General features: G+C 37.4%; 1 protein-coding gene across 2 annotated transcripts in view; it reads right to left on the bottom strand.

The window, feature by feature from the left end:
• Positions 1-14372, bottom strand: part of LOC136857245 (non-lysosomal glucosylceramidase) — a 203154-nt gene that overhangs the window by 84945 nt on the left and 103837 nt on the right. For both annotated transcript variants that reach the window (XM_067135737.2, XM_067135738.2), the window contains 2 exons: positions 7082-7202; positions 1765-1900 (listed from right to left, as the gene is read on the bottom strand). In XM_067135737.2, coding sequence (XP_066991838.2) covers positions 1765-1900; positions 7082-7202 — 257 coding nt within the window. The remainder of the gene's footprint in view (positions 1-1764; positions 1901-7081; positions 7203-14372) is intronic.

Here is a 14372-nt window from a genome sequence, read left to right as displayed (position 1 = left end):
TTTTGAGAAAAAAATGGACATAACAGGTTTTGCAACTGGACGACTCATTGGTTCCCAGTTCATTGAGGAAATCATCTTTTTCTTCCATGCTACATCCTGTCTGTGGAGAATACACCCGTACTATCTTCAGTAGTTCCTTGTGCATTATTATAATTCTTTTGTTTACATACTCAACTTCAGATATTGGTTCAACATTCTGATTCACTATAAATCTCATTCCATTTCTTTTCTCTTTACTGTTACTGTTTCTTCATTCGTTTCCCTTTCCATTTTACTTCACTTAATTCCAGGATGTCGAGTTTTCATTTCTCCATTAGGTCAATTAATTTTCCTTCCCATTCATTGTTAAAATATTTTTTGTTCCAAATCAGGTTTTGTTCTCTGATCTAACACTTGCATGAACATCAGCATTACTATCATACTGTGCAGCTGTAGCCAGAGACTTGTCAATTCCATTTCCATTTTTAAACGTCTATCCGAGGCTTGTATTATAGTTGAAAACAAGTACAAATTTACTCATCTGCTAACCTGTTAAGCCTAACACATCTGAGGATTTTCTTTTGGGGTTACTCCCTTAGCCTTTGAAGATCCCTCTTTTCCACAAGGCAGTGGTTTCCTGTTCTAATTTTCCCCAGAGAGGATGGGTTGCCTCATCCACCATCTTCACCATTCCGAAGGTCCCCATGCCACATCATATCATTTAATTCCCACTAATATGAGGTTTGTGACTAAGGAAAAATAAAACAACACATACACACGCATGCACACACGAAAAATGAAATGACAATATCTTACCTACGTCCAGCAGACTATATTCATACTGATCACGTGATTGTAATTTCTCGTACATAATTTTTGTTCACACTATGCAGCACTCCACTACCGTAAACTACTGTAGTTGAAGACATCTGAAATGACAGTCTGTTTTACATTCCTCTACAAAGACAGACTTTTAAAATCAAGTTAAATTTAACTTAATTTTGCTTCATTTACCAGTGTTGCATTCATCTTTTAATATTCTGTGTGCCATTCCCATTTTTTATAGAATGTAAGAACCTAAAAAGAAGAATTTATCTAAGGACTTTTTATGGGTTTCTTAAGATGTCAATCAATTTCAACACCTGTTGAGATGATAGTTTCCAGTGAAAATCAACCAGCTAGCTTCAAAGAGATTTGACAGGGGGAGAGTATCTGTCTCTCCTGGCGAATTATTATTATTATTATTATTATTATTATTATTATTATTATTACTACTACTACGAGTATTATTATTATCCCATGCCCACTCCCGATGGAAATGATACTTTGAAGAGCTGTTGAACAGTAATACAGCTGAAAAGGAAGACAAAGCCCCACGGTATCTCTATGCAGAGCCAATGGTAGCAGACCCAAGCTTGGAAGAAGTCAGAAATGGTAACGCACAAACTAAAGAACAATAAAGCTGTAGGGATTGACCAAATACCTAGAGAACTTCTGTGAACCTTCGATTGAACTCCATAAATTAGTGATGGCAGTGTGGAGGACTGTGAAGTGGTTACCCTCATAGTCCCTATTTTAAAAAATAATAATAATATATTATTATTATTATTATTATTACTGTATACTGGAACTCAATAATACATTAATTTTAGAAATCAATGTGTTACTTATGTAGGAATGACTCCAAGGACAGCGGATTGACTTTCGCAGACAGATACAGGTGAAAACTACAACTTACCTACTATACTGGCGGCAGCCAAGTACAAAGTGAAAACTACAACTTACCTACTGTACTGACGGCAGCCAAGTACAAAGTGTATCTTTGGCATATCCCACACTAGAGCCAACTCTGCTTCAGATATTTCATTTTTAGGAACTTCGCATTTTACACAAACAGCACAAGCCAACTCTTTCCCAGGCTCTGTTTAAAACAGAAGACAGAAAAAATTAATTTCCAATTCAGTGTTTAACACAGGAACACCAAGAACATCATCCTCCACCTCCAAATTGATGAAGCTCACTTTAAAATGAATTTACAAGTAAGCTACCGATAAGAAATGTAACATATTACATTCAGTACATTGCCTAATGTTTGGACAATGAAACTAATGTGGTAGAAATGATAGAAAATGCACAAATAAAAATTATTTGCATCACATGCACAGGGCAGTACATGATATTTAATAATATACTGTTGATGCCAACACACTGTCCTTATATTATGGAGCCAAGTGGTTTTTGTTCTGAAGGATGGAGAGAAAGTGTACGGTGACCCCATGTAATGCCACCCAGAAACATTAAGCCTCCATCTTCTCACAGCATTCCTCTCTCCAAACACATCACCAACTATCATCAGGGACAAGGTTGCCAATACCTTGTGAAATGGTTAACACTCCTTTGTGCCGATCTGTACCTGTCCCATGATATTGAAGATATACAAATTTGCTGTGCCATGCCCATGGAAAGCGAGGATTGCATTATACAACCTGTTTGGGCAGAGGCAACTATGAAATCATTATTCAATATGACAGCATTAGTATTCTTCCAAGAAGTTGTGAACAGTGGCCGTAACCCATCTATGACCCATACAAGGAAATTACATAATACTACCAGCAGGGATATAATGATTACATGTCTGACTGGTGATGGTGGTGATGGCTGATTAAAGAGGCTTAACAACAAAGGAATTATTATAGATAATTATTGGTCTACCAAAACTACACTTATAATAGAAGATATACAGTAAAACCTCGTTGATTCAAAGTCGCTAGGACTCAAAAATCGGACTTCGAATTATGTGATTTCGAATTAACTGCCAATTCGCAATTCAGAAGTACCAACCCTTGCTGCATTACAAAATATTCTAAGGCCCATTACTGCATGCAGTTCACCTTGATTCACAGTTTATACCTTTCAAATGCCATGAAAAAAGAACTATTTCCAAAATGTATGCATTTACAGTATTCAAATAATGCACTTGGATATCTCACTGGCAAACATAACCTCATGCAACAAAAGAAAGAAAGAAAGAAAGAAAGAAAGAAAGAAAGAAAGAAAGAAAGAAAGAAAGAAAGAAAGAAAGCACGTTTCAAAGGCGAGGAGAAATCTATGCTGGCTCCCATGTGCAAGTGCTTTATTCATTGGATTACTATACTGTATGCATTTTAGATGCCTTGTATTTACACAGACAGTACATGATGCCCTTAAAATCGAATTTTCCTATGACTCTATCCATGTACGATTTCCCACCATGGCACTTCTCTCGTTATTCAGAAATGTAAACACTTGCCGTGTCACAAAGTATTCTAAGACCCATTAATACACGCAATCACCTCGATTCACAGTTTAAACCTTTCAAATGCCATGGTAAAAACTATTTCCGAAATGTATCCAACAAGGTGCATTTACAATGTTCAAATAATGTACTTGGTTAAATCACTGACAAACATAACCTCACACAACGACAGAAAAAATCATACAATTCAAAGATGAGGATAAATTATGCTGGTTCCCCTGTGCAATGCATTATTTTGGGGGGTTTCTGTACTGTTTGCATTTTTAGAGGCTATGTACTGGCATGGAAAGTGCCCGACACCCTTAAAACATTGTGGCTTATCAGACTCTCCTATGACGAGGGGATAAAGTTTCTCTCTTCCATGTGCATTGCAACGCACTACGACCCCCATCCCCCACCCTTGTACGATTCTCCGGCTGGCACTTTCTCCTTTAAAACCATAAGACCATTTGGGCTCGCATTAAAATAAAGCAATGCAGTTTCATCAGCAATGACAATATTGTTTGGTGTCTACGAATTTATTATATAAGCCACGGTTTTTCATCAACTGCAACAGCATAACACCGAATTACAAAGATCCGAGCTATGTACAATAGATATAAATCTAAAATGAAAGATATATAAATATTTACAAAGAACACAAATATACACAAAAAAACTGTACAATTATACATAATACATATTTACATAAACAACGATATTAACAAAGAAAAATACATTTACAGTAAATACAGAAGCAGAACTGGAAAGAACAAGAAGGAAAATTAAGTTATATTAGAAATATCATGACAGAAGGAAGGAAACATTACGAAGATTCTAGGTTCTTGTTGATAGATAATGTATTAAAAACATTGCTGGAATACATATAGAAAGGGACTTTTGGGTGAGAGAAAGCCGGGAGTAAGGAATATGGAATAGGGTCTTCATTCTGGTACTACGGGATGGGACGTGGAGGGTTGTTAACACATTGCTTTTCTACTTTCAAGTCCAGCAAGCCCCAGGATTTTTCTTTAAGCTTGAGGCACTCTGGCTGTGGCAGTGGAGCCCTCAGTCTGGTTCCTAGAGAAGGTTTGTCTGTGGGGTGAGGAGGGAGCCTGAACTGTGATAAGGGCTGTCAGAGTAAGGAAGAGTGCAGTAGGGTGCGAAGGCATCTGTTGGAGCCCGCAGCAACAGCACCAACCACCTAACAATGTACCTAGCTTCTCTCCACCTCCACTACATCTTATATTAATTATTATTATTATTATTATTGATAAAGTCCAAAACATTTTACAAAATAATTAATTCCATTTTACTGACCATTTAACAAACTAACAGTAGAAAAGCTAAAATAAAGATTTAAAATGTAACTATATGGTGAAAGCACTATTTTAAATTTTTTTTTGCTAGTGGCTTTACGTCGCACCGACACAGATAGGTCTTATGGCGATGATGGGATAGGAAAGGCCTAGGAGTTGGAAGGAAGCAGCAGTGGCCTTAATTAAGGTACAGCCCCAGCATTTGCCTGGTGTGAAAATGGGAAACCACGGAAAACCATCTTCAGGGCTGCCGACAGTGGGATTTGAACCCACTTTCTCCCGGATGCAAGCTCACAGCCGCGCGCCCCTAACCGCATGGCCAATTCACCCGGTAGCACTATTTGTAGGTTGGTCAAATTGTTAAATATGTTTTCATGCTTTGAGTTCACTAGTAAGTTAAAAGAAAGTATAAAATGGTTCAACTTTTCAATACTATTAAAATAAGAAATTTAAGTTTATATTCCTATTTAATTAAAATTGGTACCAATTTTGACCAGTATTTTTGGTCATCATCAGCCGATCACAAGTGTAAAACAATGCACAGATAAATAAATTGCAAAGTATAAAGAATTCTGTAGGTTGCTGTTAGTGAAGCACTAAAGTCTTAAGGGAGTACTGTGCGTTGAAATATAGTCAATCACAAAAAAAGATGCACAGGTAAAAATATGAAGTTTAGATGATACTGTCAGATGCAGTTTATGAAGCACTATGACACAATGTTATGAAAAAACAGTTGCAGTTTATAAGGCACTGTATAATTTTAAGGATCAGCACTGCGTGTCAATCACGAAGAAGTCATGGATCAAGAACGTTAGTAAGACATAAGCGTTAGAGAGCACTGTATGGGAAGAAGTCTAGAATCAATACGGAGCAAATTCTTGAATAGTTGAATTGCAGTTTATGAGGTACTCTATAATTTTAGGGACTAGTACTGTCCGTCAACAGATCCAAAAATTATGAACAAGTCACCGATCAAATACGCACATGTACTATGGAGCAAGTTCCTGCAGGGTAGATCGGCACTGTGCTTCTAAAAGTCTCTTAAGTTAGATGTGTTCACTGTGTGTGAAGAGGTCCAGAATCAAATACGTATCTAAATGTAGCACAAAGTAAATTCTTGAAGAGTTCAGCTGCAGTCCATGAGGCAGAATCCTTCCAGAGTAAAATGTCAAGAACCCCCACTGGTTGTAAGTATAATACTGTACATTCATCATCATTATAATTCATTCCAGTCTGGGAATACGGTTCCTCTCCATTTTTCTCGTTCAACCACCCCCATTCACCACTGAGGTCATGTTCACGTTGTTTTATTCCTTAAACTTCATGCTTTGAGAGCAGGATTTCACATTTCAGACCATCTGTATCAAGAAGAGAACATTCATGCATTGTTTATTTGGTTTTGTGAAAGCCGTTTGTGAACAGTGAAACGATGTGAGAGAGAGAGAGAGAGAGAGAGAGAGAGAGAGAGTATGTGTGTGTTTATGTAATGCAGTTAGTTAATATAGTAGTGCAAATGTTCAGTAGATAAAACTACCCTAGGCCTACTATTTTCAATAGCAGTATAAATTCTACCTTCAGTATTCACATGTTGTGTTAATTTCTTCATTCATGTGCTTAATGTTAATATGCATAGTTTTAAACTAAGTTAAGCATCCTCAACTGAATTTAAGTATTTCACAAGAACAGAAGGGTTATAAAAACAAAAATGTGTACACTAGGAAATTCAGTCCGTCACTTGCCATGTGCTTCATAGAGAGATAGCTATGGCCGACTACAATTTCAACGATTGTGTTTTCAACCACTTCCCCGAGCAGAAGAAGAGAATGGATTTTGTCTACAAGCAAGTCAGCTAAGGTATTGTTACCATACTTTTGAAGTTTTTTATTTATTATTTTTGTTTCATGATATAATCTGATCCTCGCAATGTGACTGTTCTGCCTCGGAAGTAGATTTCTATTTTCACATTGTCATCAGATTTTATTCTTATTATATACATGGTGCTGTTTCATCTAAAATATTGTGGTGCTGATAAGTGAAAACTGGACTGGAGGGGAGAATTGAGATGGTGGCAGAATCCTTCCAAAATAAAATGTCAAGAACCCCCCACTAGTCGTGTCCACGTTGTTTTCTACGGCTGTTCTTCACTAAATCCATGCATCTTGTTCTTGGTCTTCCTTGACCTCTCGCCCCCTCCAGCCACAGTTCCAAACTCTGTTTTGCCATCCTTTCACAGCTCATTTGCTTGGCATGTCAAAACTGTCTCAACCTGTTTATCTCATCATTCCATTTCTCTGCTTTAATTGCTTTCCTTATGTCCACATTATTAACTCTGTCCCTTCTTGTCTTCTGAAGCAGGTTTCTCAAAAACTTCATTTCAGCTGCCAGGATATGGATTTAATCCTTTTCTGTCATAGGGCAAGCCCCTGCTCGATATGTATTATACATTACTAATGTATTTATATTATTAATGTAAATATTTCTAGTAATTATAGCAAGTTAACATACTAACCCAATTTTTCTGATGATTCAGAATGATCATTTAAATGCCCAAACTTATTGAGCTTATCCCAGAGTTCACTGCCATCTGACCAAGGATCAAATTTTGTTATCCAGCTCACTGTACTGCCATTCTGTAAAAGCAGAATAAAATAAAAATGGCTAATAAATACAGAGTAAATCTGATCACAACTACAAAGACTAAAATGCTAAGTGTTCTGTAGATGCTTATCTTTCATTGAAATTCATGAAGGAATTAAGGAGAGGAAAAAGACAGATTTAATTGCAAATTCTTTGGTCCAATGAGAAACAGAAAACGCTTCAACAACTACCATGTTCATACACATAGAGAGAGAATAAAATGAAAGATTCTAGATGGCAACAATGGGATCTACCATATACAAACTAGCAGTTACGTGACCCAAACCACGTAGCCAACTCACTCTGTTTGGAACAACAAATGATAACTTAGCAGTATCTTAAAACCCCTCGAACAAGTAACAACCTTCTTTTTTTATTTGCTAGTGGTTTAACGCTGTGCTGTGCGACTCATTATTGTGCTTAAGCTTAACTCCCACAACTAAGATTGACTAATATACTGCAGGCGAGCAAACTTTTTGCCCACATTGACACCTTGTATACCAGAACATTCATCAGGTGATTGTGATGTCACTCCCAGCATTCTGAACTGTGGCCTTCTAGAACCATCAGTGTTTTGTGACTCGATGGACAAAATTAAGTCACGTTCTCTCGTACTCTTCCCACAAAATGAGGAAGGTTCACCTCACACCTTGTACACTGTTCCGGACTCACTGTAGAGGTGTTTCTCTCGCCTGCCCCTGTTATTACACCAACAGATAAGGTAGGCCAATGCCATGCTGGGAACACATCATTACCTTCAGTCTAATTTAATCACTTGTGTATCAAAACAAAAGGAATAAGAATTGGTTAACTTCACTTCTTAGCATGTTGAACTTTGGAACCGAACTGTGAATGTTACAGTATATTTTGGCAAGTCCCTGTTCTCAAAATTCTGTAAAATTAATTTATTACCTATACTCTGTGATCCTTTGGGGACATTGATACAAACTCCAGAAATCTGTGTGTTTCAAGCTAAAACTTCACACTTGATTGTACTAAGTTGTGAAATATTGCTCCTCCTCCTAACGTGTTTAACTTGCGTCTGTATGCTTTAAGTTAAAACACTACTCTTTCTCTTCTCCTTGGTATTCCTAACCACACTTATGTGCCAGCTGTTAGACATTCTGAAGCCACCATTTCCATTCGTTGGATTATTCATGAGGTTGTGCATTTACTCTGTTTCCTAAGCATCTGCTTTTGTATTTCCCTATTAAACTTGTAATGTGATCTTTAGAACTATTCTAATCAGGTTTAAAAAAATGTTAAATCAGGCATAAACGTCATGTTCGTTGATAAGTTGTTGTTAAATTACTATACTGAAAATATTTTGTTATTCACATCTGTTGTGCACTGGACTGTTGGCTTTTCAAACTCTAATACAATTATTTTAAAGTATTGTGAGGTTCTGATTTACTATATGTATAAATCTATCATGTTTCCCTGCTCCTTTCTTCCCTTCTTCATGGTTTGCTGTTCTTATAATACAGCACTCCACCCTTGAGTTTGGTGCGCATGTGCGCACACACTCTCTCTCTTTGCAACATGGAACCATAACAAACTCCACTATGAGCTTGCCTCGTTCATTACTCTCCCTTATACCACTGGGTCAAACAAAAGGTCGTCAGTGTGTTTGTCAATTGTAGTGCTGCCGATCCTGACACTAAGTCGCCCAGAATTATAACTTGTTCCTTATTGGCATTCTTACTGTTGGGGCTTGTTCCCACTGATCATAAAACTCTACAATTTATTCACTCAATCCTGCATCAGCAGGAGCATAAACCCGAATAAATTTACAAAGAAAATAATTTATTTATATGGAAATGATCCCATTGCTGATAACTTCACAACTCTAAGATACAAGTTTCACGATAATTGATCTGTATTGAATTGTAAAACAGCATGGTATATTGAGCATTTACTGTACCAATGTCCAAATGAGACTTCAAGTAAGAGTTGAACGCTATTCGCATGATTGCAAAATATAATGGTTACAATAGCTTTCATTGAAAAAAAGAATCCCTTTAACTACATTAAAAAAAGAAAAACCCGGTGTTTCCTTATTTTCCACCTTCACGTTTAATAAGGATATTTATAAAGTCAATAACATTTTTTAAAAACATTTTTGTATACTTTCACTAAAAATTCTTAAAAATAGGTTTGTAAAAGGAAATCATGTAGTGTATTACATTTTATTGAATCATAATATCCTAGGCTATTGAAATAAATATATTTTTATTTTGTTCCTTTCATTATATTTTTACAGCCATCCTGCGTCTCTAAAAAAGTGTTCCAAAATGATATTATCAAAATGTTTGCGCCCATACCAGACACTAAAATACTCGACTTACCCGAGAAAGTCAAATCCCAATGTTGTACACAATTTTATGCACTTCAAAAAAATATAAACACTTTAGATGTTATATACACAAATAAAGATATATATACATGTATACACAAGCACTAGAACGCCCCCACAAAGTCACTCAGAGGAGCTACCAGAATTACACTGCTCTCTCCTTTTTCTTCCTCTCCTTTCAGGCCTCCAAAAGTGCTGTAAATTGTGGTAACACCCCCTGTGAACAGCACAGTTACAACCAGGGCACAAATGCCGGGTCCTTCCCCTTTTTTGTTGGTCCACAGATTACGCATAAACGTTCCAGCTTTCCAGGAAGTCTGTCAATGTCACTGTCATTATCATTCATATCACTCGCGTCACTCATTATTTCATCCAACATCTTCCGAATGGGACTTGAACTCAAATTTCTTGGGACTTGAAACTAAATTACTCGCCATTTCCGCAAAACACTGATAAAAACAGCGTGTACAACAGAACGACACTGTGACGTGGCAAGGCGCCATATTGTACTGCGCAGTTAAGGTAGCGAGCCTAACGACTGAATTTTAAGGCTGTGCAGTACATTTAAACGGCAGTCTACAACCAAGCAACTAGAGTAAAAAGAGAGACTGTAATCTGCTGTTTAAAATGATACTACATAGAGCACATTTGTGTGTTACTACGCATAACGAGAGCGTGTCTAATGAACGGCTGCAAAACAGTCGATGTATCGTCGTTGACCACAACAACATGTACAAAAAGGGCGATGGATCGTCGTTTAACCATTTGAGGGTTAAAACTAAAAATAGAAATACAATAATCTTACATAACTCTACATCAAAAAACAAAACTAAAATTTTTTTCAAAATCAGGAGTATATAGGATCAAATGTAATATTTGTAATTTTTCTTATATTGGACAAACCGGGTGGAACTTTAATACAGTAGGACCTCGATAATTCGAAATCGGTTAATTAAAAATCTTGCCTAATTCGAAGAAGCTCTTGTTCCCGAAAACATGAGGTACAGTTTTGCGTATTATTTAAATCATTTAATTTGAAATACAGATAATTCGTAATTCGAATAACAACGTCGGTACTGTTACCAAATTTCAGGCTTTTAATTCAAAACTGCCTTGACATTTTGAAAAAGAGTATTTTACAGAGTATTTTTCTCTGCGTCATGAACAACGGGTCTTCCGGAACGTGCAGGGGTAACTTTGCGCACTTTCACCCATTTCGGCGTGTCTACAGTGTACTTCCTATCTGCTAAGTTCGGGCGCAATCGTAATTATTTTGTATTCGGAGTTTTAAGTAACGCCACAATATCACGTAGCAGGCAGTGTGTGGAGAGGTAAAAAACCGCGAACACTGGCAATGCCGACAGTTGGCGAAAAAGCGTGGCTTATAACCTATAATCAATTCGCTTTACAAAAGAAAATATTTATAAAATACTCCTATCAATATTGATCAGTATTGATAGGAGGATTTTATAAATATTTTCTTTTGTAAAGTGATAACCATCAATACGGAATGAGATTCATAACTTGCAATAATCAATTCGTACGTACCAAACAATATTGAAACTGCTTTATTTTTTTTAATGCTGAGGCCCAACGGACTTATGGTTTTAGAGGAGAGAATTGCCAGCCGGGAAATGTACTGTACTGTGTTGCTATGCAGTGCAGACGGAAGCGAGACACTTCCTTCACCCGTCATAGGGAAGTTTGAAAAGCCACGATGTTTTACGTGCGTCGGGCACTTTCCATGCAAGTACAACTCACCTAAAAATGCAAACAGTACAGTACTGGTAATCCAAAAGATAAAGTATTTGCACAGGGGAGCCAGCATAATTTTTCCTTGTCTTTGAATCGTGGTTTTCTTCCTTTCATTGCGTGAGGTTATGTTTGCCATTATTTTATTGAAGTGCAGTATTTGAATAATGTAAATGCACCTTGTTGGATACATTTCTGAAATAGTGTTTTCCATGGTATTTGAAAATTTTAAACTGAAAATCAAGGCGATTGCATGCATTAATGGGTCTTAGAAGTGCCATGGAGGGAAACTGTACTAGTCACTGTACTGTTGTAATGTGGACGGAAGCGAGAGAATTTCTCCCCTCGTCATAGTCAAGTTCGATAAGGCATGATGTTTTAAGGGCATCGGGTATTTTCCATGCAAGCACAAGGCATCTAAAATGCATACAGTACAGTAATCCAATTAATAAACCACTTGCACGGGGGAGCCAGTATAGATTTCCCCTTGTCTTTGAATCATGTTTTCTTTCTTTTGATTTTATTGTGTGAGGTTATGTTTGCCGGTGAGTTATCCAAGTGGATTATTTGAATATTGTAAATGCACCTTGTTGGAGACATTTTGGAAATAGTTTTTTACCATGGCATTTGAGAGGTTCAAACTGTGAATCAAGCTTATAATTGCATGCAGTAACGGGTCTTAGAATACATTGTGATGCCGCAAGGGTTGGCAATTCCGAATTATGTGTTGCCGGTTAATTCAAAATCACGTAATTCGAGGTCCGATTTTGCGTCCCCAATTCCGAATTATGTGTTGGCGGTTAATTCAAAATCACGTAATTCGAAGTCTGATTTTGCATCCCAACGACTTGGAATTAACAAGGTTTTACTATATAAGATACTTGGAACACATCAATGCCCTGAAATATAATAACTTTTCAGCAGTAGGACAACACATGCATGATTACAATCACAAATTTACTGATATTAAACAGGATATGGAAATCCTCAAAATTATGAACAAAGGACCCCTCCTTAACATAACAGAGTCCGGCCCTGCGGTGTAGGGGGCAACGCGTCCGCCTGTCACCCAGCGGCTCTGGGTTCGATTCCAGGCCGGGTCAGGGTTCTTAAATTGTAATGATTAATATCCCTGGCCTGGGGACTGGGTGTTTGTGATGTCCTTAATCTTCCTTTCCTCACACACAACATTCCACACTACCACCATTCCAAGGACACGCAGGTTCATACAATATGGTGCCAGTAGGGGCAAAAGATCCACATGGGTCGACGCCCCGAACAAATAGCATTTTAAATTTTTTTTTTTTAAATAACATAACAGAGAGCTGTTTCATATATCTGGAGCAATATTTTAATCCAAATTACAATCTCAATGACATTTCCAAACAACCAAATACTTTGTATGACCACCTTATTCACACTTTTAGAAACAAAAACATCTAGTAATCAAAAGTCGATTTTTCATTCTATTCACGACACCTTCCCTCAGCAATCATATATATTACCACATTCTTCGGCCCCGCCTTAATACCATTCCTTTCTATTTTTCTTCCTTGCCCGCTCTCTCCCCTCTCCTCCTCTCCACACCTCACCCTCTTGGCTTCCATCAAGCCACATTCACCCCACTACTAAGTTAAGCCAAACAACCAGCTTTGCTCCACATGTTGCAGCAAAAGGCGAGTCCCACACAACATATGTCATTTAATTGATACTCTTCCCTTTAGCGAAACTTTTTCTAATCTTCGTTATCATTTGTTTAGGTCAACCCCACAGTCTGCACTGAACTGCAAATTCCTACCACCTTCTAGAATCCACAAATTTATTCAGACCTTTATGCTCAATGAATCATCAGCATTCAAGAACTTTACGCAGAAGCAACTTTCTTAACAGCATGCATCGCACTTATGTGCATTGATTATGTGTTTATGTACACAGTTTAATTATTTTATCTTTAATGTCTTTACGAATACAACTTGACGTCAACTCAATTGAATAGAATGTACCCCAGTCTTAGTTTAACTTCTATGTGTTAATCTTAATCAGCATTAAGAACCATTATCTGAAGCAACTTGAATGGACCGTATCACATTCTAATGCCTAGAGGCATACGTGCTATGTATATAGTTTAAACATTTTTAATGTTATTGTCACTACATTAAGTCTTGAATTACTTGAACTTTTAACACAATGCATTCACGTAACTATCCTTAATTTTAATTCCCAAGGGTTATACATATTTTTATGATATTGTGTCTGTACATTGTTTTGGATCATTTGATGTTATTGTGTGATTTGTGTTATGGCTGATGATGGCCTACAGTTAGGTTGAAACTAGTCCCAAAGGAAATGTGATGTGACATACTGCACAACTTTGTATTGAAAAGGTGGACCCATAAATAAAATATTCAACTATTATTGTAACTTCACAACTCATCACAGTACTCTTCAGATTTCTAGGAGCTACAAAAGGAACACCATTTTCACTTTCATCATCACTTTGTGAAAAACACACTCATGTTATTTCCATGACTCACAAAATAGCCATTTCCCCTCCAATGAGTTTCACTAAGCCCAAGAATAGCCGTATCATGAGCACTCATTTCCTTCGCTACGACTGCAAGTTGAGTTATATACATCAGCTAAAAAACGTGAGAGAGGCCCTCCCATAAGACGACCTATGTCTTGTCAGTAAAATTTTCCATTAAAAGTAAGGTAAAGGTGTATTCTGCCCGAAGGCAGGTCCGAACCTCCACAGAGGTGTGCCCGAGTCGGAGTTTACGTACAATACGGTGGCCAGTTCCTTTCCGATCCTCCATTCCCTTACCTCCCCCACCAACAGCGCATGGCAACCCATCCAAAACTTATCCACGCCCAATGTTGCTCAACTTCAGAGATTTCACGGGATCCGGTGTTTCTACATGGCTACGCCGTTGGCTCCATTAAAAGTAAAATACTGTAATTTCTTTGCAATACCCATCATCATCCTCCATTTCCCACGTCCATCTCCAGCCGGGTTGGGATGTTTATGGCACTTTTGATCTTCCTCTATCCAAAC

The sequence above is a fragment of the Anabrus simplex genome, chromosome 1 (genome assembly GCF_040414725.1).
Source record: "Anabrus simplex isolate iqAnaSimp1 chromosome 1, ASM4041472v1, whole genome shotgun sequence".
Lineage (NCBI taxonomy): Eukaryota > Metazoa > Arthropoda > Insecta > Orthoptera > Tettigoniidae > Anabrus > Anabrus simplex.
The sequence above is the reverse complement of the archived record's forward strand: the minus strand, read 5'-3'. Positions and strand labels throughout refer to the sequence as shown.